At 58.4% G+C, this 27,983-nt stretch overlaps 1 protein-coding gene across 1 annotated transcript; it reads right to left on the minus strand.

Moving 5' to 3' along the window:
- Positions 1–1,035: 1,035 nt before the first annotated feature.
- MPP1 (membrane palmitoylated protein 1) lies at positions 1,036–27,838 on the minus strand. Its single transcript, NM_001271782.1, is given in 12 exon segments — positions 1,036–1,287; positions 2,332–2,406; positions 2,562–2,764; positions 4,351–4,431; positions 5,452–5,532; positions 5,867–5,973; positions 8,312–8,508; positions 9,386–9,454; positions 12,153–12,238; positions 13,443–13,521; positions 14,013–14,156; positions 27,693–27,838. Coding segments are annotated over 12 exon segments (1,401 nt in total). The 5' UTR covers positions 27,795–27,838; the 3' UTR covers positions 1,036–1,110.
- Positions 27,839–27,983: the final 145 nt, after the last annotated feature.

Raw genomic sequence — 27,983 nt, forward strand, 5'->3', positions numbered from 1 at the left:
GGTTCTGAGTTGCCCCATTCATTCTGGGGCCCGTTCCCTGGCATGGAACTGAGTGAGGGCTCTGGAATCTTCGCTGAGGACATGGACTAGATGAAAGGGGGAACCCTCACAGTGATGTCCTAGACATGGGAAGAGGAGAGGAATGGGGCTGGCAGGAGGTGCCCCCCCCATGCATGGGCTGGGGTCCCTCCCTGCAGCGAGGTGAGGCCCGAACTTGAGGCTCAGTGTGCGCCTGAGGGTCTCGCGGGGACTAGAGCTCCGGGAGCCGCGGTGGGGGGGGCGCTGGGGCCCCAAGTGCGTAGCAGCCCAGCAGCTCCGCGGGGGCAAGGAAGCGGGGTGTCTCCCTCTGCAGGCTGTGGGCAGCGGGCGTGAGGTGCTCTGGGAACTACTTGGGGGGGGGGGAGCTAAAGGGAACGGCTGCCCTGACCGTCCGGGCAGCGGAAGTGGCGGGATCACAGCTCAGCTCTGCTCCCAGCTTGTTCTCCGCGTCGCACGTGTGCGTCCAGGTGCGCACAAGAGGCCACACTGTCCTCGGCGCGGCACGGCCCCCGGGACGCCGGGTTGGCCGCTGGAGGCCTCCGCGCTCCGACAGGCACCTGGCAGGCCCTGTCCCTCCGGAGACGCGGGGCGGGGGAGGGGGGACCCAGAGAGCGACAGGTACTGGCGTTCAACACAGCGAGGTCTTTATTGCTTTTGCGGGTTTCCCTACAGCGGACATCGTCCTACTGCACAGCTGCTTCATTTTGGCATTTTAGAAAGTTGAGGTTACAGACGCTGCAAAGACACAGGAGCTGCCCCGTGGGGTGAAGGGCGAAGGAGCCCGGGCTCTAACGGGGCGCGGCCGGCGCCCTTCCTCTCCCTGTGCCCCGCCTGCGACGAGCGGTGCGAGCTGATGGGGCTTCGGCCTCGGGGTGTCGCATGGCCCCTTCCGAAACCCCGATCGGGGGGTGCGCGGGCGCGGAGCTTGAGCAGCGGCGGCCCCACGGGCTAAGGGCGACAGAAGCAGAGCGCGGGAAGCTGACAAACCGGTGGGAGCGCCCGTTTGTCCTAAAGCAAGAGTGGGACGCGGGCGGGGGAGGGCCGCCGCGGGGAGCCGGCGGCGACCCGAGCTCAGTAGACCCAGGACACGGGCACCCACTGCGGAGAGCTGCACGCCTGCTCGAAGGCCTCCTGCAGCTTCGTCAGCGTCTCCTCCACGCCGTTGTTGACCAGGGACAGGTCGAAGTAGTGCGCGTACTGGCTGCGGATGGCCTCCGAGTCCTTCTGCAGCTGCTGCAGGGCCTCCGTCTGCGACGAAGACAGGGCCACGGTGAGGCGGGCGCGGGACGGCGGGCTGGCGGTGGCCGCGGACGGCTGGGCCCACCGCCCGCCTTACAGGCCCCGCCTAAAGACCAGCCCTGAGACCTTCCCTGCGCGTGTGGACCGGCCAGGGCGCACCAGGCACCTCTCGGGGCCTCGCCAACTGACCCCACGAACCATCGGAGCCCTGCGCAGCAAGAGCTCCGTCCCCGGGGCGTGGGTCACAGCCCCCGCCACTGTGACGGGCCCAGCTGCAATCCGGGACAAGGACGGGGCGACACCGCCCCCGGTTTCTCTAGAATCCCAAATCCCAAAATCCGTGAAGAGACCGTAACTCCATAAAAGTGAGACTGTGTGCACAGCGAGAAGCAGCAAACACCTGCCAAGGACGTTTGCGATGGACGGCACCCCGGGCTGAGGACCCCAATACCCAGCTCCCAGAAAGCCGGAGGCAAGGGCCAAGAACCCAGGAGAGGCCGGCCAAGAACCTGAGCAGCCAGTCCGTGGCCAAGGCTCCGAACAGCCCTCCGCGGTCTGGTAAGACGCGACCACTCGGGAAAAGATACAAGCACGCTGGCCCCACGGCTCTCTTCGACTGGACAAACGACAGCCCCGAGAGCGTCCTCCTGGCACGGGGACGAGCCGTCGCCCGGCTTCGCATCCCGGGACCTGGCAAGTCGGCTGCAGGGTCTCCAGGGATCCAGCTGCGCGGGCGTGCAAGGCCACGCGGACGGCACACCGCGGGCCGCCCCGATCCCCGGCTCGCACCGAGCCCAGGGACTGGGGGCTGCGCTGCCTCCTGGGCCCGCGTCGCCCGGCGTCACACCCGCCACGCTGCCCGCCTCCGCCGCGGGAGCGCAGCACCCCGGGGCCTCCGTCAGGGTCTGCTGAGAAGTCACACGCGCCCGGCCCTTGGGCGTCTCGGCCTTCCGGGACGGAGGGCGGGAGCCACGGGCCGCAGGGGACACGGGTCCCAGGCTGCGCGCACCCGGAGGATGCACGTCCACCCACCCTGCGTAGCCCCGTCCTCACCTGAGCGCCCTGGTCAGTAGGTGCGATGAACACGATGAAAGGGGACAGCTCGGCCGTGCGGACGATCTTCAGGGTCTGCAGAGGGGAGGGGAGGGAGACAAGAGGACGGGCTCAGGCACCGCGACGGCGTCCTTCCGCCACTACCTCTGGGCGTCCCCGAGCCCAACACTGTTTGCACCTGGCACAGCCGCCTCTGTAGGGGCGCCGAGCTCCCCCGGCCGCCTTCCCACCTGGGGCTCGATGTCCAGGATGGCGATCTTGTCCTGCTCGTGAATCTGGTGCACGGTCTCGAACTTGGTGCCGAACATGTTGCCCTGGTAGCTGCCGAACTCTAGGAACTCGTTGGCGGAGATGTTCTTCGTCATCTCCTCGGTGGAGATGAAGTGGTACTCCTTGCCGTCCTCCTCCCCCTTCTTGGGCGGCCGCGTCGTGTCTGTGGAGAACCCGCACCCCTGAGGGACCTGGGGTCCTCGCCACCCCCGGGGCTTGCATCAGGCATCCGGGCTGACCTCCCAGCTGCCTGGGCCGCACAGTCGAGTCGCGGGGTTTCCCGCACAGACCCCGAGGGCCTGACATGGGCGACGCAGAGCCGGGACTCCCCGGGGGCCAAGCCCGATGTGGCCAATTCCTACCCCTTCCCCTCCATGAACTTACAGCTCCTGAACCCCCAACCCCGGGAATCGTAGAGCCCACGACTGGGGAAATGACGGCTGAAAATAGTTTTTTAACAGAACTGTGGGCCACGCTCAGGATTTCTTAAAAGCGTTGGGAAAATTTCCTTTTTTATAGCATGGAACGAAGACGAGGTTGGTTTGGCTCAAAACACATTTTGCTAGATCTTGGAATATTAAGTAACAACATTTAGTCCCATTCATACAAATTGTCCACTAAAACATGCTCCAGAGGGGCGCCCGGGTGGCTCAGCAGTCGAGCGTCCGCCTTCCGCTCAGGGCGTGACCCCGCGGTCCCGGGATCGAGTTCCGCGTCGGGCTCCCCTCCAGGAGCCTGCTCCTCCCTCTGCCTGGGTCTCTGTCTCTCTCTGTGTGTGTCTCTCGTGAATGAATAAATAAGATCTTTAAAAAAAGAAGACATTTCAGGAGAAGTCCAGACAGCCCAGATGTCAAGCAATGCCGGAGAGCTAAGGAAACCACAGGATAGCCACTGAACGGACTGGGCTTCAGGCACGCGACAAAATGTTTATGACACGAAGTAAAATGAAAAACAGAATGTCCATTTTTAAAAGATTTCATCCGTAATTGGTGTCTCCGCCCTACATAGGGCTGGAACCCACAACCCTGACATCCAGTCATGTGCTCCAGCAACTGAGCCGGACTAGGTGCCCCAGTGAGGTGGGTTTTTTTCTTTTAAGATTTTATTTAGTTGAGACAGTGAGCGCGCGGGAGAACAGAGCAGGGGGAGGAGCAGAGGTGGGCGAGAAGCGGGCTCCCCGCCGAGCAGGGAGCCCAATGTGGGCCTTGATGCCAGGCCCCCAAGATCACGACCTGGGCAGAAGGCAGATGCTCAACCGGCTGAGACCCCCAGGCGCCCCTGAATGTCTTCAGTGACATTACTTGCTTCATTCCTTAAAGCAGGATAAAAGTATTTTCTAGTGCTTCTGTTACACAAACGGCCCAGCATAGAACAGCAACGTAGTCAGCTGGAGCGGTGATGTGCACACGTGGCTATCGTCCCAAGTTGTGTTTCGTTTTTATTTATTTTTTTATTTGTTTTTAAATATTTTATTTATTTATTCATGAAAGACACAGAGAGACAGAGAGGCAGAGACCCAGGCAGGGGGAGAAGCAGGCTCCATGCAGGGAGCCCGACGTGGGACTCGATCCCGGGACCCCAGGATCGCGCCCTGGGCCCAAGGCGGTGCTAAGCCGCTGAGCCACCCGGGCCGCCCGTGTTTCATTTTTATAAAGAAACCTTTGGAATACAGTCACCCATAGAAAGGACCACAGGGTCATGTCAGGGTGGTGCTCCCACCTGTCGTCCGGGGACCCCAGAGGTACTTACACGGGGCCGGGTACGCGAACTTGTCCGGGTTCTGGGTGAGCAGGGCGTTCTTAATGTGGCTGCGGCCCACGCCACTGGCCCCTGTGCAGGGAGGAAAGACAGGCTGGGCGGAGGCGGGCAGCACGTCGCGGTGGGCTTCATGGGGGTTCCGCTCCTCCTCCAAGCACAAAGGTGGGGGTGGGTTCACAAATGGGGCGCGGGTGGGGGTGAACTGCTGTGGCTTCCACACTGGGGTCAGGGAGGGGCCGACACAACTCTAAGCACAGGACGATCTGGGGCTGCAGGTCCTTGGGTCCCGTCGGGGGGCTGAGGCCTGAGGCGCAGGCCTCAGGACAGAACTTGTTTCTACAGAGGAGCCGGCCAGCACGTGTGGTTTTGTGTGGCATTTTTAAAGATACGGGCTTTATTGAGCTCTTCAAAAGTAACGGAGCTGATTTTTTAAAAAGATTTTATGTATTAAAGAGAGAGAGAGAGAGAGAGAGAGAGGCAGGGGGCGGGTAGAGACCCAGGCAGAGGCAGAAGCAGGCTGCATGCAGGGAGCCCGATGGGGGACTCGATCCCGGGACCCGGGGTCACGGCCTGAGCCCAAGGCAGACGCTCAACTGCTGAGCCCCCCAGGCGGCCCAAGGAAGTTGGTTTTTAAGATATTTATTTAATTGACAGGGAGAGAGAGAGAGAGAGCGAGCGAGTGAGCGCGAGCACAACAGGGGGAGCAGCCGCACAGGGAGAGGGAGAAGCAGGTTCCCTTCTGAGCGGGGAGCCCGGCGCGGGACTCGATCCCGGGACCCCGGGGCTGTGGCCGGAGCCTGTGGCAGCCTCAGCTCACATGCTGAGCCGGCAGGTGACCCAGAACAGAACGCGGGGAGTGTTTCCGTGTCCGTGGCTGCGGAGCCCTGACGCACCCCTCGAGGCGACGGACGTGGCCCTGACGGGGTGTGAGCCGCCCCCCTGCAACCGCGGGCTGCTGGAAACCCTGGAGGGTGTAGCTTCGGGGGCCCCGTAAGGACAGCGAGACCCGGGCCCGGACCTCCCGCCCCCTTCCCCCCACGGCTCGGACGCCAAGGGGCGCCGGGGACCGCGGGGCGCAGGCCGCAGACGCACCGATCAGCACCAGGGTCTTCCGCTTGAACGCAGGGAGCCGGACCACTTCCTCGTAGGACACCACGTCCAGCTGGTCAAAGACTAGGACAGAGCAAAGCGACCTCACGTACATGACGGAGCCGCGGCCGGGCTCCTCCTGGGGCTCCGGGTACCCCTCCAGCTTCCCCGCGTGTCCGCGGCCCTGTCGGCGAGGCCCCGACCCGAGGCTGCTGTCGCCCCGGGGCTCCTCTTCCCTGTACCCCCCGCAGCTCGTCCCCGCGGCCGTCACCGGCCAGACAGCTCGGGGATCAGGCCCGAGCCCCGGGAGCGGCGGGAGCCCTGAGCCCGCAGCCGTCGGAGCAGCCGGAGCGGGGGTGTGCTGGGGGCGACAGAGAAGGGAGGGGGGCCCTCCCGCCCCCCACGGGGCCCAGCTTACTGGAGCTGTGCTTGGCCAGGTACTTGTCCTTGTACTTCTTCTTCTTCCCGAACGGGCTGCAGCTCGGGGCCTCGCTCGGCGCGGACTGCGCGGCGCTCGCCACCCGCCTGCGGGGACAGGGCCCGGGTCAGGGGGCACAGCCGGGAACAGGGGCCCGGGTCAGGGGTCACAGCCTGGGGACAGGGCCCGGGTCAGGGGGCACGGCCAGGGACAGGGCCAGAGGTCAGGGGTCATGGCCTGGGGACAGGATCCGGGTCAGGGGTCACGGCCTGGGGACAGGATCCAGGTCAGGGGTCACGGCCTGGGGACAGGGGCCCCGGTCAGGGGTCACGGCCCGGGGACAGGGCCCGGGTCAGGGGGCACGGCTGGGGACAGGGCCCGGGTCAGGGGGCATGGCCGGGGACAGGGCCCAGGTCGGGGCACGACTGGGGACAGGGGCCCAGGTCAGGGGTCACGGCCTGGGGACAGGATCCGGGCCAGGGGTCACGGCCCGGGGACAGGGGCCCGAGTCAGGGGTCACGGCCCGGGGACAGGGGCCTGAGTCCGCGGCCCATGGGGACACGTCTGTGTCCGGCCTCCCGACCCGGGGTGCCCGCCTGGGACTCTGCAGTCGGGGCTGGGAGTTCGAGCCCCGCACCGGGGGCGGCGACGGCACGGTGAAGTCCTCCCAAGGCGCACCTGCAGGCGCCCAGCCTGGCCCTCTCGGCTGCACAGGCTCAGGCCCTGGGGCCTGGCATCTTGTCATCGCCCCCCTCGCGGCCTGTCAGCTCGCTCCCGCGCCCTCCCGTCCGTGAGCACGGGCCCCTGGATCTGGGAGGAGCCGACCGGACACGGAGAACCGTCTGGAAGGAGCGGGGCTGGAATGGTTGGGCTGCGCCGAGGGGAGATGTGGCGACCGCGGGGAGGGCTGTCACGTCCTCCTGGACACGCCCCCCGTGCCAGGTGTTGGGAGGCCACCTGAGGACGGTCCGGGGGGCACGGGCGCGGTGTGCCCCGGGAAGCTGTCCCTGTGCGGCCTGCGGGCCCCGCCTCAGTGACAGCCGCGGGGACCCCGTGGGAGGGCCTCCCGGGCTGTGGGTGGCCCCACGCAGCTCACCCACCCGCCCCACTGGCCGGGACCCGTCATGCCCCTGCGTGGGTGGCGGACACACGGCGCCCATCACCCCGCACGCAGCGCAATGGCCCCAGCGCCCACTGCATCAGGGCGTCCTTGACTCTAGAGTTCCTTCAGGGTGTATTTTTTTTAAAGATTTTATTTATTTATTCATGAGAGACTCAGAGAGAGAGGCAGAGACCCAGGCAGGGGGAGAAGCGGGCTCCATGCAGGGAGCCTGACGTGGGACTCGATCCCGGGACTCCAGGTTCATGCCCTGAGCCGAAGGCGGCACCAAACACTGCGCCACCCGGGCTGCCCCCTTCAGAGTGTATTTGCCAATGATCTGTACCCCCGCTGTGGGGCTCACCCCCCCCCCCACCAAGAGTCACGTGCTCCACCCACTGAGCCAGCCGGACGCCCCTCGGCTATTGCTCTGATGCTGAGCTGATTTGTCCCCGGCACTTCCTGTGGTTCGGGGACACGTTCAGAGCTCCCAGTGTGTCGTCCCCAGGGATGAGGCCAACCGGAATTTGGGCTTAGAACTCAAAGAACGTCCTCCCTTGAGGTTGCAATCGCTACACTGATTTATCTTGGGGGCTCCAGCATGAAGATGCGGGTTCATCCTTGGATGTGTGATGTTCGCATCAGGCCGTCTGGGGGGGGGCCCAGGGGTGGAGCATCTGCCTTTGGCTCCAGCCATGGTCCTGGGGTCCGGGGATCGAGCCCCACATCGGGGGGGCGGGGGTCCCCGCTCAGCGGGGGGGCCTGCCTCTCCCTCTCCCTCTGCCTGCTGCTCCCCAGCTTGTGTGCTCTCTCTCTCTCTTTCTGTGTCAAATAAATCAATAAAATCTTAAATTCAGAAAAGGGAAGTGTTGTGTGTGCAAAGCTGGTGCGGCGCTGCGAGGGCCCTGCGCTAAGTGAGCAACCCGGCTCGGGGACAGGATTTATTTCCCTGTGTTCTGGGAATCTGCACCCAGGACACATGTCGCGTGCCTGTTTCCCAGCGGGCTCAGAAGTGCGCTGGCCCGGGAGGCCGGAGACCAGGGAGGGCGCCAGTCCCAGCAGTCCCAGGGCTGTCACTTGCTTTGTAGCCGTAGGGAAAGCATGTGGGGAAACCGAGGCCCACAGCCACACGAAGAGCCCTTCCCTCAGGCTCCTCTACCCGTCGGGGCTTGCGAGCCCAGCCGATCAAGTCACCGTCGCCCCCTCAGCCGTTACGCCCCCCTAAGGCTGCTCGGTCCCCAACAGCAAGTTCACACAAGACGACCGGTTTGTGAAGCTAAGCGAGGACGCGCGGCAAGCACGGGTCCCTCCCGCCGGCAAACTGCACCCACGCAAAGGCGACTCACCACTCCTGCAGCTCAGGAGACGGGATCAATCCTGCGGATTCCTTGGAAGAGCCTTCCACCCGCCCCTGCCACCAGTTACTGTCATCCTTGTTGATGATCTTGATGATGTCCCCAGTAACAAACTTCAGTCCCGCCTCCTTGCAAGGGATCAGGTGGTCCTTTCTGGGATCATAGTCAAACTGTGCTCTCATGAACATCTGAAAAATAAGGCAAAGGGAACTGCAGGAGCAGCTGCAGGGGGGCGCCAGCGGCAGTGTATGTGGGTGAGAAGTTCTGCCGGAAGTAAATGGGGTCAGGGCCGGGTGAACAGCGGGGAGAAGTGACTGGAGCCGGGGCCGGACCTGATCCCTCCAGCATGGTGGTGCTTCCTGCCGCCGAGCTGTCTGTCTGTCTTGGAGGACAAAGCAGCTACTATTGGAAACGCAGCTTTCCTCGGGAAATCTTTTCATAGTATATTAAATAAACGACATGAATGTGCCAGAGGTCTTAAAACGTGGGTACCCCGTCTCCACGATCCCCTCCTAAAGCACAAGTTGGGCGGCCTGGGGGGCTCGGCGGTTCAGCACCGCCTTCGGCCCGGGGTGTGATCCTGGGGACCCGGGATCGAGTCCCACGTCAGGCTCCCTGCATGGAGCCTGCTTCTCCCTCTCTCTCTCTCTCATCTCTCATGAATAAATAAATAAAATCTTTAAAAATATATCTGGCAACTTGCTTGGTGAAAAATGATAGTGCACACATTTTAGGTCGTGTTTCTTTGAGGACTGGTGACATCGGCTGGTTTTCACACGCTCAGTGTTCATGTGTATTTTTCCTCCTGTGATTTATCTCCTCGTATGCTTTGCCCATTTTCCCCTTAGGATAAGGAGAGTACCCCGTCCTTTCACATCGGTTACAAACAAGTCAGAAACAAGGTCTGCCGGGTTGTAACGGGTGTTCGTTCAGGCCAGCGAGCACCAGGCAGCTACAGCCGTGAGACACCGAGAACTTAAAATCAGAATACTATTTCATTTTTTTTCAAGAATACTATTTCAATCAAAACTCCAAGAACACAGCAGAGAAAATGGTGTGACCTACCTGTAGCGCAGGAAGACGATTCTGCTGGTTGGGAATTACTTTTAAGGAGATCATTCCTTTGGTTTCTTTCTATTAAATAGGAAAGGACAAATGACATTATGGTGGATAGATGATGGATGACCTGAGGTTTCATAAAGTCTTATTTTGCCTCTCAAAGTCCCCAAAAAGCGTTTTCTCCCAACGCCCATCTTTACTGTGCACTCTGAAATTCTGGACAACAGCTCCTCCTTCGATACCAGAGTCTCACGGGCCCCGTAAGCCGCTGTGACAACATGGACACACGCAAACAATAATGATGAAAAGGGGACTGATTTCCCTCCTCCCCACAGTCAGCCCTAAACGGCCCCCAGAGGAGCCTAAACGAACCCTGGCCCACGTATACGCATATGTTTCTCGACACTGAGGCAGACGTTTCCAAATACTCACCTGTCTATCCATATTCGTGTGTATATATATTTTTTTGTTTGATTTTGGCCAGAATGGGATCATACTCTACCCCTGGTTCCGTCACATGCCGTTCACTGAGCCATACTTCCCAGTACTGGCCATGTCGGTTGTTGCCAATTTTTTTTTCCGCTGCCATCTGCTGCAATAGACATCCCTGAACGCCATCTATTCTTCTAGATTTGCACTTTGGTTTCCATAGGGTAGAATCTCGTGGTAGAAATGCAGAATCAAAGGCCAAGAGCATTTTAATAGCTGCCCTCAAATTATAGCACATCTGCTCTCACCAGGAGTAACGAGAGGCCCTCTCCCCCAAATTCTTGCCCGGGGTCCACGTTAACATCCCTTTTCATTCTGGCAGTGGAAAGGACTACGCGGTTGCTCTAGTCTGTGATTATTTTATCACGACTCAAATTGGGCCCCTTTTCAAGAGCCTTTTCTTCTTTATATCATTTGCTCTATTCTTCGGTTTTGTGTTTTTTTTTTTTATAACAAAGTTGAGCAGCTCTTTAAACGTTACCGTTATTAACTCAGTTATTAACTCCGTACCTTTTATATGTGCTATAAATCTCTTCCCCAGCCTATTGTTTATGATCTTTGTCATCACACAACACTAATTAACCTCTATGTAGCCAATTGCATTTTTACATTGATCAAAGGGAAGCATAGATTTTGAAGGTTCACGTATTTGCAAAAGTTGTTATGCAGGACTGAGTGTGAGAGCCACACCCCAAGCGGAGGAAAAACCATGCATCCAGTCTCACCGAGAAGCAACCATGCGGCCAAATTGCAGGGCGGCCCACCTTGTGGAGGGTAGGCTGCGGCCAAACAGATCCACCTTCTCGGGCTGGGCGTCATGGGATCCTCGCTTCTCCTTCTTACGGGTGGGAAGAGGCCCCAGATAACCTCTTACATGGGGGACAAGCAGGGAAACGGACTCCACAGATCAATGTTCCAGCAGGAAACAGAAGGTGGCGAAGGCCGTTGAGTGGAGGGATGGCAGCGGGGTTCCTGTCACCCCGCAGGGCTGTGGGCATGTGGTCTGAGACCATGTGTTTGCATGAGAATCAGAATGAAGTCCACCTCTTCCAGTTGGTTGATGTAGCTCTGAAGACTCGTCCACCTGCCCCTCCTTTTAGGACAGTAGCCTTGTAGGGTCCTTCGCAGCTTCTGTATCCTCACTGCATTTCTGGCTACTTGCTCTGTTGACTACTGAGAGACACTGAACTCCTGGACTCTGACTACGGCTGTGGCTTTTTCTCCTCGGAGTTCTATTGGTTTGTGCTTCAACTATGTTGAAGCTCTGCCGTTAGGTACATGGACATTTAGGGTTTGGGTTGTTTCACAAAGCAAGGTAAATCTGGTCCCTGTTACTTCATTTACTCAGAAGCAGAAGTCCAAGTGAGGGCTTTTTTTCTTTTTCTTTCTTTCTTTTTTTTTTTTTTTTTTATATAGACGTTATACCCAGTGTGGGACTCGAACTCACAATCCTGAGATCAAGAGTCACATGGTCTGCCCAATGAGTCGGCCACGTGCCCCGCAAGGACTTTTGATTAAAGCCAACCCCAGGTCTGTCCTTTTACAGCCATGTGACCGTGGTCAAGTTTCAAAACGCCTGAAGGTTCAGTTTCCTCATCTCTGTCTCAAGAGAAAAGCCATATTCTGGTTCAAATGACACTTTTTCCCAGGTTGCTGCTGTCTTGTTCACGCCCCGGCAGGTACCCTAGCCCATCACCACTGAGTGCCAGCGGTGTGGCTTCCGCGGGCAGCGGCCAACTACACCCAACCACCCCATGTGCGGGTTTATTGAGTAATTTTAAAGTGATCTCCTCGTCCCACGTGCGGCTCAAACTCACAAACCCGAGGTCGACAGTCACACGCTCTACTGAGGCAGCCCTGCACCCCTCAAGTTTTCATTGATAAAATTCCATCCACTCTTCATAAGAAATGTATGACTAGGGATTCCGATCTTCATTTTACAGATGACTTAGGGAAATTAATCCACCTGCTGAAAGCCCGGCTAGAATACAATAGAGCAGGGCTGCAGAGCTGCCACTAAAGAGCAGTGCTTTCTTTTTTTTTCGGGGGCACAATGCTTTCTGACACCCAGGCCAACAGTCTTTCTAGATAGACACTCTGGGTTATTCACCTTGTTTTAGAAATTTACTCCATGAAAGCAGAGAACTGTCCTTCCTTGCACGGAATAAAGATAAGTGGTGCTAAGAGCCCCCTCAATGAGGTATAAAGACTTGATAGAAAAATGACGGACAGTGACAGCAACATGTGCCCACACTTCACATGGATAATGGCAGAGAATACCCACCATCGCCTTCTGCAGCTGATCTACTGAGTGATTTGTCACGTTTGTACCATTGATTTCTAGGATCTCATCCCCGACGTGAAGGGAGCCTACCAGAAAATGAAAAATAGGTCCACAAAGAATAAACGTTAAAACGAGAACTGTCTGTATATATATATATATATTTTTTTTTTTTGAGAACTGTCAATATAAATCAAGAGACCACAGAAAAGCAACCATGAGCTAGAGCGTATCATATGATCGGCTGCGTAAAATACTCGGGGTTGAAAATCCTCATCCGTGGGAGAAGGGAACGGTTCTTCCGATTCCCTTGAGGGATGTATCAAGGTAGGCACTCGACAGTTCTGCTGACCAAGCACCGTAAGAGCTCTGGGTCCTCAGCAAGTGTAAATTTTCTTTGTTGTTTTGCTCAAGCCCACAGATGCTCCCTAATGGTAAAGTTACTCGATGGTTAGATTCTATGTGAAGGGACACCTGGGTTGCTCAGCGGTTGAGCACTGCCCTCAGCCCAGGGTGTGATCCTGGAGTCCCGGGATCGAGTCCCCCATCAGGCTCCCTGCATGGAGCCTGCTTCTCCCTCTGCCTGTGTCTCTGCCTCGCTCTCTCATAAATAAATAAATAAAATCTTTAAAAAAAATATTCTAAGTGAAGAGTAGTCACCAATATTTGTGCCACCCTGGATACACAAGAAGCCCAAACTAAACGTAAAAGAGTAGGGCTCAAAGCATGGGATGAAGTGGTGCAAATACAGGTGACCCACAGCTCCTCCAAACATGCCGTGTTTTTTTTTTTTCTTTTTTTCATGCCGTGTTTTAATGTCCTCTCAGCCTCCGCTCCCCCACGAATGGCTTCTAATAAATGCTGGATCCGAGATTGAGGGCACGGGCACATTACAAGGATGCAGCGGTTGCTTGTGGTCATTTCCCAGCTTAACTGTTAGCTCTGGGAGGAGAGGTGCTCTGGTTCCTTCAGCGTCATGTACTCAAAGTCTAATGCAATGGGTCGCATACAATTGCTCAAATATTAATCATCAATATTAATAATACTACTAAGCGGTATACATGGTGTGTAAGAGCCCTTGTGGGGAGAGGTGCTGGCACGGGGCCATTCACACCCAGGCCGTATTGCACAAGGATTCTAAAGAGCCAGTATTAATCCACCAAAGATTGCTTGCCACGAGCACAAAAATGCCCCCGGGTTTAAAGATTAGTAGCTCCGCGTCCCTGAGCAGCGAAGAGGCAGTGACTGATGAATCCCCGACGGAAGCACGACCCGGGACCCGGCCCCGAGTACCTTGTCGGTGAATCATGCCGCCGTGGAGAATCCTTGCCACCGTACAAGACTGCTTTTCGTTCAGCTTCAGGGTGATTCCCTGCAATGAAGACAAAGGGCACAGTGAGCTCTCCTGCCAGCCGCTCCCGAGGTTGCCTTCAGGGTCGTTCAAGGTCACGTCTTGCGAGGAAGATCCTGCCTCTGTGCCTGGGCGGTAGTCGAGCAGAATGGGCTTGAGGCTCGCTCTCTCTCTCGCTCTCTCTCATGAATAAATAAATAAAATCTTAAAAAAAAAAAAGGGCAGCCCGGGTGGCTCAGCACTTTAGCGCCGCCTTCAGCCCAGGGCCTGATCCTGGAGTCCCGGGATCGAGTCCCACATCAGGATCCCTGCATGGAGCCTGCTTCTCCCTCTGCCTGGGTCTCTGCCCCCCCCTTCTGTATCTCATGAATAAATAAATAAAATCTTAAAAAAAAAAGAATGGGTGTGAGGGCTGCAGTCCCAGAGCTGCGCGCAGCCTTCTGCATCCCCTCCGGAGGCCCAGGGACCCCCGGGCTGGAGCGAGCAGGGGGTGGACTGCCGTAAGGATTTACCATGGGCTCCTCGGTGACCTTCTCAAACTGGATGAGTCGCACCTTCCGCACCTCCTGCCCTTTGGCCTGGGTAGGGCTCCCTGGGGCAGCGGAACCGTTGGTGTACATGTCCTCAGTCACGGCGTTCACCTGGTGTGACGCAGCCTGCTGGGGCACAAGGACAGGGCGATGATGCATCAAGTCAGCAGCAAACGGCTGCCCTTGCCCCGTCACTCCCACTCCCAATTCTAAAGGGCTCTGAGCTGGGGATCCCTGGGGGGCTCAGTGATTCGGTGCCTGCCTTTGGCCTGGGGCGTGACCCCAGAGTCCTGGGATCGAGTCCCACGTCGGGCTCCCCGCAGGGAGCCTGCTTCTCCCTCTGCCTGTGTGTCTGCCTCTCTCTGTCTCTCATGAATAAATAAATAAAATCTTAAAAAAATAAATTTTATAAATAAATAAATAAATAAATAAAAAAAAAAAATCTTAAATAAAAAAGAAAAGGCTCTGAGCTGGTGGCTCTTTCCCAAGGTCCACGTCCGTCATCTGAATTGATATGAAGCTATCTGGGGGTGTTATTTCCCAACTTAATGGGCACGTTTATGCAGTTTGCTGCACGGATATTCCTGTTTGACCCCCAGGGAGCTGCACCGAGGGCTTCTGCTGAGGGGCTGCGGGTTTGGGAGGTGCGTGTACAGACACACACGCGGACGCGCGCACACGCACAGCCTACGGCCAAGATCCGGGATGGGATGCGTTCAGGGAACCTGATGTTCCCGTCCCACGCGGTAAAGGTGATCGAGGTCACCATGAGTCTCTCACAAATCACCTCGCTGGCTGGAAATGGAAGTTCTACATGGACTACACAGCTGGGCATTCAGCGCTAGCCGGTGGCCCAAGAGCACACAGGGCCTGCCCCTCCCACCATCCCAGGATGACATCTCCACTGTGGCCCCTTGCTCCCAACCTTGACGACAGCAACGCTCCCAAGTGGCACTCGCCGTGGCCCCGGCCGGAGGACGGACATCAGAGCAGTGGGATGGACAGCACGGAGCCACAGGCCACGCACGGCCACGCGCACCGAAGGATGTGGACGGGGACATCATCGCAGCACAGTCTTGTAAAAGAAGACACTACCAGACCTAAGTTTTGGACCCCTCGGACCACAACCTGAAGACATCATGCCCCTCAACCCGTAAACGCTTCCACATGTTTGCTCAGAACAAGAATGTTCTCAAAAACAAAAACTTCCCACGGACGCAACACTCTACCCGTCCTCAGCTGTGTCTGAACGTGAGGAAGCACCCTCCTATCCTAGTCCTTCCTAGCTACTCACACTTCCCGACACCAGGATCCGGGATCCAGGATCACGCCCTGCATTCACCGTTCGCATCTCTTTAGCGTCCCTGAGTCTGGAAAAGTTCCCGAGCCTTCCTTTGTCTTTCGCGGCCTTGACGTCTTTAAGAGGACAGGCCTACCGTTTTGTAGGGTCTCAGTCGGGCTTTGTGCAACGTTTTCCCAGGATTCGGCTGAGCCCGTACACGTTTGGTAGGAGTCGCATGGACGTGGTGCTGCACCTTGTCACCTTGTCAGCTCAACTGTATTCTTAGAAGCCCTGACCTGGGAGGACCTCAAGAGTCCGTCAGCAGTACGATGAACGTGGCGGGGTGGCCACCCACTGGACACCACACCCCAGTGACAACCACCGGCTGCGGCTGCCCTGCGACACCGATGGGTCTCTCTTCCCGGAGGCCTCTCAGCCTCTTCTGCTGCTGCTTCCTCATTCTTCTAGCCCGTTAATGTTAACCCAGACCTTGTGGTGAGGAGCCATCGCCGTGGGGAAGGTCAAGCGGAAGCCTCTGAAACGGGCCCCACTCAGCCCACGCGGAACAGTGAATGAGAACCAAGACGGCCGCCTAGACGAGGAGGCACCAGGCCCGAGCTCCGTTCACAGAGGGGGAATTCAGCACTCGAGTCCAAGCTCAAAACGGGCAGCGGCTGAATCCAGCCACACCAGGGAGGGCCGTCGAAGACCATGGGGAAGGAAGATTTTCCCAACCGGGGGCACCCGGGGTGCTGTGCCTCACGTGCCTTTGTGAAGAAGGGGAAGTGGGCATATCCGCGGTTGCAAACTGTCTATGCAGGCCTGCACCCACTCACTCCCCCACTCACTTCTTCCTGGGCAGTGGCCAAGGGCCCAGAGGGGAAAGGACTGGAAATCAGAGGGTAGAGGCCTGCGGACAGACGTGCGTCTCCTAAGATTACGAAACCCTACGGAATGAAATCTGAATTTTCCTTTCCTTCATCCTTAGAGGTCATCAGAAACCCCGATACGATGCTGAGGTTGGAAGGAGGCTGTTACTGGGTGGCCTCAGAACAGGGAAGTGCTGAGAGGGACAAAGGGCCTTGCGCAGCAACTAGGACTCCAAACAGTCACATGACACGTAGGTCACGAGTCCTACAGCACCTCTAGTAGAACAGAATTGTCGAAGATGGTGTGTACTTAGAAAACAGCCTTGGGGGTGGCCCGGAGGGGGCGCAGCGGTTAAGCGCCGCCTTCAGCCCAGGGCGTGATCCTGGAGACCCGGGATCGAGTCCCACGTCGGGCTCCCTGCATGGAGCCTGCTTCTCCCTCTGCCTGGGTCTCTGCCTCTCTGTGTCTCTGTGTGTCTCATGAATGAATGAATGAATGAATGAATAAATGAATGAATGAATAAAGTCTGAAAAAAGAGAAGAAAAGAAAACAGACTCGGGCTGCCTCACAACGCTCTCCTGCGGCAGGAGGCAACTTGTCCTAAGCGACCGTGATTCAGGATGCAGTGGCCCTGAGTGTCCCGGACCCCGCGGCAAGGCAAGCAAGGGGGGAAGGTGAGGAGGGCAGCAGAAGCCCCCGGGAAGAGAAAGCAGGGGACGGCATCAGGGGAGAGAGATCTCGGTCACCTTCTCGAAGACGGAAAGCACACAGGGAAATGGCCAGGGGTCAGGCGGCGTGGGGACAGCGGCCCCGGGCTCCCGCACGCGACACCGCAGATGACCTGAGGCCGGAGCCGCTCCGAGACCCTGCCCACCTGGGCCTCGGCGGCCACCCGGGGCCACAGGATGCACCGAGGGCCAGGCCAGGGGACGCCCCGCGGCACCACCACGTCCAGACCAGGCGGGACGCAATCGCGGTTGCAGAGCAGACGGTGGGCGCCACGGCGGGAGGAAGACGGCGGGACAAAGGACGGGAGGGGGGGGGGGCAGGTGCCACTGACCTGGCCACCTCGCGAGGCGGGGCGCGAGAGGACACTGTGCTGTGAGTGCGGTGACAACCGAGGAAATGATGGCATCATTTGTCTCTTTGTTTAAAAAGATTTTTAAAGATTTTATTTCTTCATTTCAGAGAGAGAGAGAGCGAGCGCGCGCACACAAGCAGGGGGAGCAGGAGCAGGAGAGGGAGAAGCAGGCCCCCTGCAGGGAGCCCGATGCGGGACTCGATCCTGGGACCCGGGGTCACGGCCTGAGCCGAAGGCAGGCGCTCAACCGCTGAGCCCCCCAGGCGCCGCCTTTAAAAATTTTTTTTAGAAGATTAATTTACTTTCCAGAAAGCGAAAGCACGAGCAGGGAGAGGGGCAGAGGCAGGGGGAGAGAGAATCTGGGAGCAGACCCCCGCTGAGCGTGGAGCCCGACGCAGGCTTGATCCCATGACCCTGGAGCACGAGCGGAGCCGAGAGCAAGAGTCGGATGCGTAACCGACCGAGCCACCCGGGCGCCCAGGAATGGTATAACCGAAAGCACAAATTCTACATGCGCAGCTCGCAGATCTGTTTTGACCTCGTACTTTTATTTAGTAAAAACCGGAAGATTCCGAGCTCTCTGTAGACGTTTCGGAAGACCTGGCACTGCTCACCGGGCTGTGGAAGGCTGGGCCAGGCCGAGGAGGGGCCGCGCCCCGCAGATGGCCACTCGCTCCGCTCACTTCCTGCTCGCTGCTGGGGAGGCCAAGTGTCACCTGCTGACTCCCCTGTACCTCAGGTGTTTTCTTACACACAAATGGCTTCACGCACCTGCTCCACGTACGTTACATTAAATGCGCCTCTGGATGACTTTTTAGAAACCATGTACGTGGGCAGCCTGGGTGGCTCGGTGGTTTAGCGCCGCCTTCAGCCCAGGGCCTGATCCTGGGGTCCCGAGATCGAGTCCTGCATCGGGATCCCTGCGTGGAGCCTGCTTCTCCCTCTGCTTGTGTCTCTGCCTCTCTCTCTGTCTGTCATGAATAAATAAATAAAATCTTTAAAAAAATTAAAATAAAAATAAAAAACCATGTACGTGATATAAACGCACAGGCCCTTGAATAGCTGAGAACAATTTGAAAAGGAAGAGGGATCCCTGGGTGGCGCAGCGGTTTGGCGCCTGCCTTTGGCCCAGGGCGCGATCCTGGAGACCTGGGATCGAGTCCCACGTCGGGCTCCCGGTGCATGGAGCCTGCTTCTCCCTCTGCCTGTGTCTCTGCCTCTCTCTCTCTCTCTGACTATCATAAATAAATTAAAAAAAAGAAAGAAAATGAAGAAAGTAAGAGGAGTCAGTCTGCAGACTTTCAGGACTTAGGTAGTTGCAAGTAATCAAGACACACAGACCAATGGAACATCAGAGAACCCAGAAACAGCCCCACACAGATACGTCCAGGTGACCTTGACAAAGGAGCAAAAACAGTTTGATGGAGGAAGAGTCTTTTCAACAAATGGTGCTGGAGCAATCAGACATATAGGGACAAGAAAAGAGAAAAATGTCACTGGCCTGAACCTTACACCTTTACAATGGATCCTGGACTTAAAGATAAAGTGTAAAACCCTAACACCTTTTTGGAAAACAACACAGGAGACCACCACCGCGATTTAGGGCTAGACAACCTGACACCAGAAGCAGGATCCATCAAAGGAAAAATTGATAACCTGGACCTCTTAAAAATCATAAAACTTCTGCTCTGTGAATACCTGTGCTAAGAGGATAAAAAGACACAGACTGGGAGGAAACGTTGACAAACCCCGCATCCAACAAAAGACTAGCATCTAAAATAAATAGATAGATAGATAAATAAATAATAAATAATTCTAAAAAATTAAAAAAATAAAGAAGACTAGCATCTAGAATATATAAAGAAGGCTCAATGCTCAACACTAAAAAGCATCTACTTCGACGTGCCAGACGCACATCACACTGTATGTTAACTGGAATTCAAACAGGAAACTTGAAGAAAAGAAAACCTATAGAGAACCCACTGACAGTCACCGGCGGGAAGGTGGGGGTGGCGCTGGGCGAGGTGGGTGATGGGGATGCAGGAGGGCAGCTGCTGCGACGAGCACAGGGTGATGCACGACGCGTTCCCCCGGACATGTACACCTGAAGACAATATCACACTGTACGTCAGCTAAGTGGAATCTAGACAAAAACTTCAAAAAAAATGAGTGGGAAATATCAGGGAGGGAGACAGAACATGAGAGACCCCTAACTCTGGGAGATGAACTGGGGGGGTGGAAGGGGAGGAAGGGGGCAGCCCCGGTGGCGCAGCGGTTTAGCGCCGCCTGCAGCCCGGGGTGTGATCCTGGAGATCCGGGATCGAGTCCCACGTCGGGCTCCCTGCATGGAGCCTGCTTCTCCCTCTGCCTGTGTCTCTGCTTCTCTCTCGCTCTCTCTGAATAAATAAACAAATAAATCTTAAAAAAAAAAAGGAAGGGGAGGAAGGCGGGGGGTGGGGGTGACTGGGTGACGGGCACTGAGGGGGGCACTTGACGGGATGAGCACTGGGTGTTATTCTATAGGTTGGCAAATTGAACACCAATAAAAAATAGATTTATATAAAAAATAAAAATAAAAAATGGACAAAAAAAATAAAAAGCATGTAATTAAAAAGAAGTGGATGAAAGACAGGGAGCCTGCACGGCTCAGTGGGTCAGGCGACCGGCTCTTGATTTCAGCTCAGGTCATGATCTTGCGGTCCTGGGAGGGGCTGCACAGGGCTCGGTGCTGGGGGTGCAGCCTGCTTGGGACCCTCCGTTTCCCTCTGCGCCCCCCCCCACTTGCACATGCACATGCACTCTCTCTCTTCAATGAATAAATCTTTTTTTAAATTTTTATTTATTTATGATAGTCACACACACACAGAGAGAGAGAGAGAGAGAGGCAGAGACACAGGCAGAGGCAGAAGCAGGCTCCATGCACCGGGAGCCCGACGTGGGATTCGATCCCGGGTCTCCAGGATCGCGCCCTGGGCCAAAGGCAGGCGCCAAACTGCTGCACCACCCAGGGATCCCTTCAATGAATAAATCTTTTTAAAAAATGAGCAAAAGAGGGCAGCCCCGATGGCCCAGCGGTTTGGCGTCACTTTCGGCCCAGGGCATGATCCTGGGGTCCCGGAATCGAGTCCCGCGTCGGGCTCCCTGCGAGGGGCCTGCTTCTCCCTCTTCCGGTGTCCCTGCCACTCTCTGTGTGTCTGTCATGAATAAATAAATAAAATCTTTTAAAAAAGGAGCAAAAGGCAGTAACAGGTGTGTCACTGAAGAGGACAAGGAAGGAGGGTGGCCAGCAGGGAGAAAGAAACCGAAACCGCAGTGAGATCCCACCACACGCCTCACAACAGCGGAGGGACAAGCAGTGACAACAGTAAACGCAGGTGACGATTCGAAGGAACGGAGTCTCTCATCCTGGCTGGTGGGGACGTAAAATGGCCCCGCCGTTTGGGAAGGGGGTTAGGTGCTTTCTTAGATGGCAAAACAGCGACCTTACATCCCAGCAACACCCTGAGAGGAAGGTTCACACAAAACCCGTCTGCGAAGGTTCATCGCGACCTTGTTCCTAAGACCCAAAGATTGGAAACGACCAGAACGGCCTCCGACAGCCGATCAGTGGTCCACGCACAGCACGAAACACTTGTCGGCCGTAAAAAGGGACAATCAAAATACACACCACCTTGGGACGGATCTCGAAGGCACTGTGATGAGTGGGAAGAGCCAGGCTCCAAAGGGTGCGCATTGTGTGAGGCCATCGACGTGGCCTTCTTGAGATCACAGAATCCCACAGATGAAGGACAGGGTAGTTGTCGCCAAGGACTAGGGACGGAAGGGATGAGGACATGTGTGACTACAAGAGGGTGCCACCGGGCCGGGCCTTGTGGCGAAGCAGCAGTCCTGTGCCTTGACTGGTGGGGCGATCACACTTATGTGCGTGTGACTCACTGGCCCAGAATGACGCCACACATCGCGCCGGCGTCCATCCCGTGCTTGTGGGACGATACTATTGCTGAACCCCTAGTGGACAGAATCCACTAATCCGGGTTAGGGCAGCCAGCGCTCGGGAGCGCCTCGGCACAGGTGAGCCGCCTGCGCCGGCCAAGGCCAGAGAGCCCAGGGCACATGACGCTAAGCGACCTTTGGGAGGCGAGCAGCGCCCGGAGGGTGCGCCCAGGACAGCTGGCGCAGGGTGCTCGGGGGAGCAGCGCCCACTGGGTGCGTCCAGGGTGGCCGGCCCAGGGTGCTTGGGGGAGCAGCGCCCACTGGGTGCATCCAGGGCGGCCGGCCCAGGGTGCTCGGAGGAGCAGCGCCCACCGGGTGCGCCCAGATCGGCTGGCCCAGGGTGCTCGGGGAAGCAGCGCCCACCAGGTGCGCCCAGATCAGCGGCCTAGGGTGCTTGGGGGAGCAGCGTCCAGAGGGTGAGCCCAGATCAGCCGGCCCAGGGTGCTCGGGGGAGCAGCGCCCACCAGGTGCATCCAGAGTGTCTGGCCGAGGGTGCTCAGGGGAGCAGCGCCCAGAGGGTGAGCCCAGATCGGCCGGCCCAGGGTGCTCGGGGGAGCAGCGCCCACCAGGTGCGCCCAGATCAGCGGCCTAGGGTGCTCGGGGGAGCAGCGTCCAGAGGGTGCGCCCAGATCGGCGGGCCCAGGGTGCTTGGGGGAGCAGTGCCCGGAGAGTGCGCCCAGATACACTGGCCCAGGGTGTTTGGGGGAGCAGTGCCCACTGGGTGCGTCCAGGGCGGCTGGCCCAGGGTGTTCGGGGGAGCAGCGCCCACCGGGTGTGTCCAGGGCCGCCCAGGGTGCTCCCCACCAGCTTCCTCATTCAGCTGAGGGCCAAGGTTGTTGGAGCGCATCAGCCTCTAACCGAAGGGCTCAGCAGAGCTCAGCGGGGGCGGGGTGGGGATGGGGGTGGGGGTGGGGGTGCCCCAGGCCAGGAGCTCAGCAGCCGCGTCCCACCTGCCGCGCTCGCCCACGCGCTCACCGTCTCACGCGGAACAGCGTTCGTGGGCGGAGGCTCCGGAAGCGGCTCCGGACACGGAGGCTCCTCGGCACGCGGTGCGCCCAGCACACGATCTCCCCGCCCCGGGCCTGCAGCAGCGCCGCGTATCCCCCGGTCACGCACGACGGGGGCAGCAAGGCCACGCGGACAAACACCCACGCTTGGTGTCTGGACGCGCACGCACACGGAGGCACACACACGCGCATGGAGGCACACGCGCATAGAGGCACGCGCACACACACGCACGTACAGGAACAGGCACACACATGCACACACAGGCACACACACACGCGTGGACAGGCGCACGCGCACCGAGGCACACGCACACGCGCACACAGGCACACGGATACACGCACATAAGCACACGTGCACAGAGGCACGCGCACACACACATGCACATACACGAACATGCAGACACACAGGCACACGCGCACAGAGGCACACGCACAGACGCACGCACACACAGGGACACACATGCACACTCGCACACAGGCACGCATGCGCTGAGGTACGTACATGCGCACAGGCACACACACGCAGGCACATGCCGACGCGCGCACCTGCGCACAGAGGCACACGCGCACGGGCCTGGGGCGGCAGGGGGGGCGCAGGGACAGGGCCCGGGGAGCTCGCCCCGGCCTGCGCGCTCGGCTCGGGACACGCGCCCACGCTGTCACCCCAACCGGGCCCCGTGCGCGCTGCGCACTGCCCCGCGAGCCACTTGTGCCGCCGGCGTCGCCACCGCCGCCTGTGCCGCGTGACCCGGGCAGCGCTGACCACGAAGGCCAACGTCGCTGCGGGTGCCGGCTTCCGATGGCCGCGCGGGCCCCGGGGCCCCGCCCGCAGGCGACAACCGCGCCCCCAGGGCTCGGGCCCGCGGCCCCCAGGACGGCGCGCGGCCCTTCGGCGCACAAAGCGCTGCGGTGGGCAGGCCGGCTCCCCGAAAGCCCTCGGAGGAAACATCTGCGCGGGGTTCAAAGGGCAGAGGCAGCTGCTCAAAGGAAGTTGGGACTTAGAAAGAGATGAAAAACAAACGGGGCTGGGGGGGTGAAAAAAAAAAAAAACAACCCAAGCGGGGTTTTTCATCCAAACAATCGGATTAAGAATGGGTGGCAGGGAACGTAGGCAAGAACAAACATTTGTTCAGCCCACTGTCGGCTCTTGGCCAGCCGCTTCCCCGCGGAGCCCCGGCAGGGCCAGGCCAGGGCGCAGGCGGTCGTGCACTCTGGCAAAGGAGGAGCAGGGAGAGCCAGCAGGGCTCCGCGGCACTGGCACCCCGAGTGGCTGTGGGCGGGCGGGGGCCGGAGGCCTAGGAGCCAGGAAGCTTCTGGCAAGAACCCTCCTAAAATCGTACATTAACTAGTGCCCTGTTGGTCAGGCCCTCCGGGCCTCGAGAACACGTACATCAGTCAATCCAAAGGTCAAGTGTGTAAAGATCCTTCCCGACGCACTTTATCTGCCCCGTGCACTATGCACAGAGGCAAAGGCTGCCTCCCTGCAGGGAAGGTGACTTGCGGGCACGGACCTCCGTGTGCGGAGGCTTACGTGTTTCTTCATATGCAAAAAGTGAAGCTTCAGAAAAGAGAATCCTGCTTGTCTAATGCAGTTTTTCTTCCTGTTTCCCAGCCTGGGGTCACTTCCCTTCCCCGCAGCCCCGTTCGGAGCTACGTTGACTCTGGCCTTCGCGCACCCCACACCCAGGCTGCTGCGGTTGTGAGCAACACTCAAAGGTATGAGCAACTCACTGCTTAGGGGTGAAATCCCTGCATCAATGAAACGTCAGCTGATTTTGTCTCCCTGCCCCAGGGGACATGTGACCGTGTCTCAAGACCTGTTTGGATCGGCAGGACCGCGGCTATGGGGGCGGGGGGTGGCGCGTATTACTTTTCACAACAAAGAAGGACCAGACTCAGAGTGTCCCACTGGGCGAGGACGTGCATGGCTTTGCACAGGCGGTTCCCGGGACCTGGGGCGCTAGTCACCGGGGACCCCTTGGGCCAAGTTCTGACAGCAACCCCCCTGCCTCTGCGCCTTCCCTTCTGGGCTCCTCGGCCCTGGAGGACGGACGACACCAATGTGCGGTGATGCTGTTGCCGGCCTAACAGTAAACAGACAGATCTTACTGGAAGCCTACCGCGGCCTGCCTTTTGCAGCGTGGGATAGGCCCGGGTGAACACGGAGGGAGTGTCACCGCACCAGCCCCTGGGCGCACCGCCGCCGAGCAGGACACCAGGGGAACGTGAGCAGTGGGGAGCACTGCGGTGAAGAATAAGGCCCCACACGGCCTATGAACTTCTCCAAGAAAAGAACTACACTGCAATACAGAAGACAGGCCACAGTTCAAATGTGCCGCAAAATCATCTTTTTTTGAAAGATTTACTCATTTGGGAGAGCGGGTGAGCAGGGACGGTGGTGGAATCCCAGGACCCCGAGATCATGCCTGAGCCAGAAAGCAGGCACCGAACCGCCCGAGCCACCCAGGCGCCACCGTATTTTTCCTGTATTGAACGTGGACTCTACTCGGGAAGCGAGACTTTGGGTCTTGAGCCTTTAGGACTTTTACAGAAAGTGTTCCCCTTCCTTGAGGCCTTCGGCGACATCATTTTATGGGTCCCATTAAGGCCAACAACTCCCTCCCAGCCTTTCCTGCTCCTTCCCAGTGTCGGAGGATGCGCCGGCTGCTATTGCGAGGGCAGCTCTCAGGGACACGCTGGATGCACCCGTGCAGCCCAATGGGGTGACCAAGCATATGCCGGGTAAGCATGTCCACAACCCTCCAGCGGGTCCATCTGACACAGGGGAGCCCGAGGCACAGAGAGCCTCAGCCACTCACCGGAGGGTACACAGGAGAGCCAGAGGCAGAGCCTGGCGTCGGGGGCAAAGATAAGAGTCCCAGAGGGAAGGTGAAGCCCCCACAAGCACTGGGGATCGTCTGCCCAGTGTCCACACCCGGGCGGATCTGGACACTATTCTGTCCAAGGGTTTAGCAAGTCTTCCTTCATCTCCTGCAAATTGTCTAGGAAAGCAGGACGCAGCGGCCAGCCAGTGGGCCCGGCGCACTGATCAGGGGAAACCCACAACTGCACACAGCCTGCTGACTCAGAGGGTGCCCTACAACACGACTCATGTCGTGACAGGGCCTCTTTCCCCAAAGGGCCACAGTCCCTCAGGCCCGCCCGTCAGGAGCGGCCGGGCTGCTCAGAGTGACACACGGGGCTCTGGGTGTGGCGAGTGAAAGGAGCCTGAGAGGAAAGACTGCGTACAGTGGGATTGCACTTATTTGACAGTCTTGAAAAGGCCACATGATAGTGTCCAAATGCAGCTCCGTTTTCAGGGTGACTTGCAGGTTTCCGGGGGTGGTGGTGAATGTAAAGGTCCACCAGGGAACTTTCTGGAGGGGTGAAAACCTTCTGTATCATGATCTTGGGGATGGTGACAGCACTGTGTGCATTTGTGAAACCCTACCGAACAGACCAAATACATTTATAAGTCATATGTATGCTAATTATACCTCAATAAAGCTGCCAAAAGTCAATGTAATAAAGAGATTTTTAGTACAAAGTGAAGGCTCGGCCAAGTGAACTGATTATAAAGAATCCCGGGCTCTGGGGAGCTGGGTTGTTTTAGATCGTGATTCCCTCCTTGCAGTGCTGTGCTGCCAACCGAGTAACCATGCTGTCGGGGGATCCCTGGGGGGCTCAGCTGTTTAGCCCCGCCTTTGGCCTGGCTGTGATCCCGGGGAGCAGGGATCGAGTCCCGCATCAGGCTCTCTGCAGGGAGCCTGCTTCTTCTGCCTATGTCTCTGCCTCTGTGTGCCTCATGGATAAATAAACAAAGTATCTAAAAAAAAAAGACATTAAAAGAGGGTCCCAGTGGCTCAGCGGTTTAGTGCCGCCTTTGGCTCAGGTCATGATCCTGGAGCCCCAGGATCGAGTCCCACGTCGGGCTCCCTGCATGGAGCCTGCTTCTCCCTCTGCCTGGGTCTCTGCCTCTGTCTCTCTCTCTCATGAATAAATAAATAAAATCTGTAAAGAAAAAAAAATAACCATGCTGTCCTCTCCTGGTGTTCACTGCAGCCTCGACTGCGGTGGTGCTCACTGCTGGAAAGAACAGTCAGGTGTGAACACCGCGCTGATGCTTATCCATCGTTTCCTTGAGCGAGCAGCCCAAGGAGGCTGCACAGCTCCACTGTTTGCTTGGCCCTGTGGATCTTCAGTGTCCTCATCTGTGGGTGTGCAAGGTTCTGCTAAACCTCTGCGGGCGTCTATTCATTCAGGAAACATTTCTGAGGACGTATTTATTAGACATTTAAAATAAAAGCAGGGGGCAGCCCGGGTGGCTCAGCGGTTGAGCGCCGCCTTCGGCTCAGGGTGTGATCCTGCAGTCCCGGGATCAAGTTCTGCATTGGGCTCCTGCATGGAGCCTGCTTCTGCGTCTGCCTGTGTCTCTGCCTCTCTCTCTCTGTCTCTCATGAATAAAAAAGAAAATATTTTTTTAAAAAAAAAGAAAAAAAATAAGATAAAACCAGGGAGCATGACATAGTTGTGCCCTGAGAAATCCTGCGTCTAGGAAAGAGGTTCACACTGACTTCTGAGGCTGGTACAGGTAGGCCGCACAGCTGGTGCCAGGTGTGGTGGCTCTGTCTCTGTCTGTGTCTCTGACTCTGTGTCTTACTCTGGATAATCTGTAGTCGTGCATGATCAGCACCCTGTGGGGAAGGCCAGGCTGGGTGGAGGGCTGCTGGGCCCATATTCTGGGTGATGGCTCCCTCCACCTGGGAGCCGGCCTGGGTGTGTGCGGCGGGGGTGAGCACCCTGGTGGAAGCAGCTCTCCCCAGGGGACATCCTTATTTTGCGGGCTGAAGTCCCCGTTCAGGATGATGAGCGGTACTGCCGGGTGGTCAACGTCGCGCCCGGGGGTCCCGGAGGGTGGGGGTCAATAGCGATCTGCCACCCGCCCCGGAGCCTGGAGGGCCCAGCTGCCTCCGAAACGCGGGGACTCCCCGTCCGTCCGCTGAAACACAAGGCCACCCACCCCGTGTGCACCCCAGGGGCCCTCCCGAATGCGGGGGGCGGTGAGTGCGCGCTTCACAAAGTGGGTTCCCAGCCGATTCTGCTGAGCCCAGCACGAGCCTTCCGACAAGCAGGCAGCCCTCCGCTTCTTGGACCCGCTCCTTAAACTCTTGCTCTCACCCCGACTTCCGTCCCCGAAGAAGTTTTCCTTGACCTTAGCGAGCGCGGGGCGCAGGCCGCGGCCTCTGCTCATTCGCACCGAGAAGGGCTCCTGGGGAACGGCCGCCGCGCCCCAAGCCCTCCGGGGCCAGCGCCGCCGCCGCCGCGGCCTCCGCTCCCAGGGCAGCCCCGGCGGCTCCCGCGGCGGCCGGCGCGGCCTGGAGCCCCGGAGCCCCCCCGCCCGGCCCCGGGACCCCGCGGGGCCCCCTCACCTCGGGCCGGCTGCGCTTCTGCAGCAAGTGCTCCAGGTAGAGGTCGGAGAGCGCCGTGCGCATGCTGCCCCCGCCCTCGCCCTCGCTCGCCTTGAGCGTCATCCTGCGGGAGCCGAGCGCGGGGCCGCCTGCCGCGAGCGGGGCCGAGCCGGGACTGCGAGCGCCGAGGCCTGCGGGGCGGCGGAGGCGGCGGAGGCGGCGCGGCCCGGCCTGGCGCCTCCCCCCGGCCGCGCGCTGGGCGGGCACAGGCGGGGCCCCGCCCCGGCCCCGCCCGCCCCGGCTCGGCCCCGC

The sequence above is a fragment of the Canis lupus genome, chromosome X (genome assembly GCF_011100685.1).
Source record: "Canis lupus familiaris isolate Mischka breed German Shepherd chromosome X, alternate assembly UU_Cfam_GSD_1.0, whole genome shotgun sequence".
NCBI classification, from domain to species: Eukaryota; Metazoa; Chordata; class Mammalia; order Carnivora; family Canidae; genus Canis; species Canis lupus.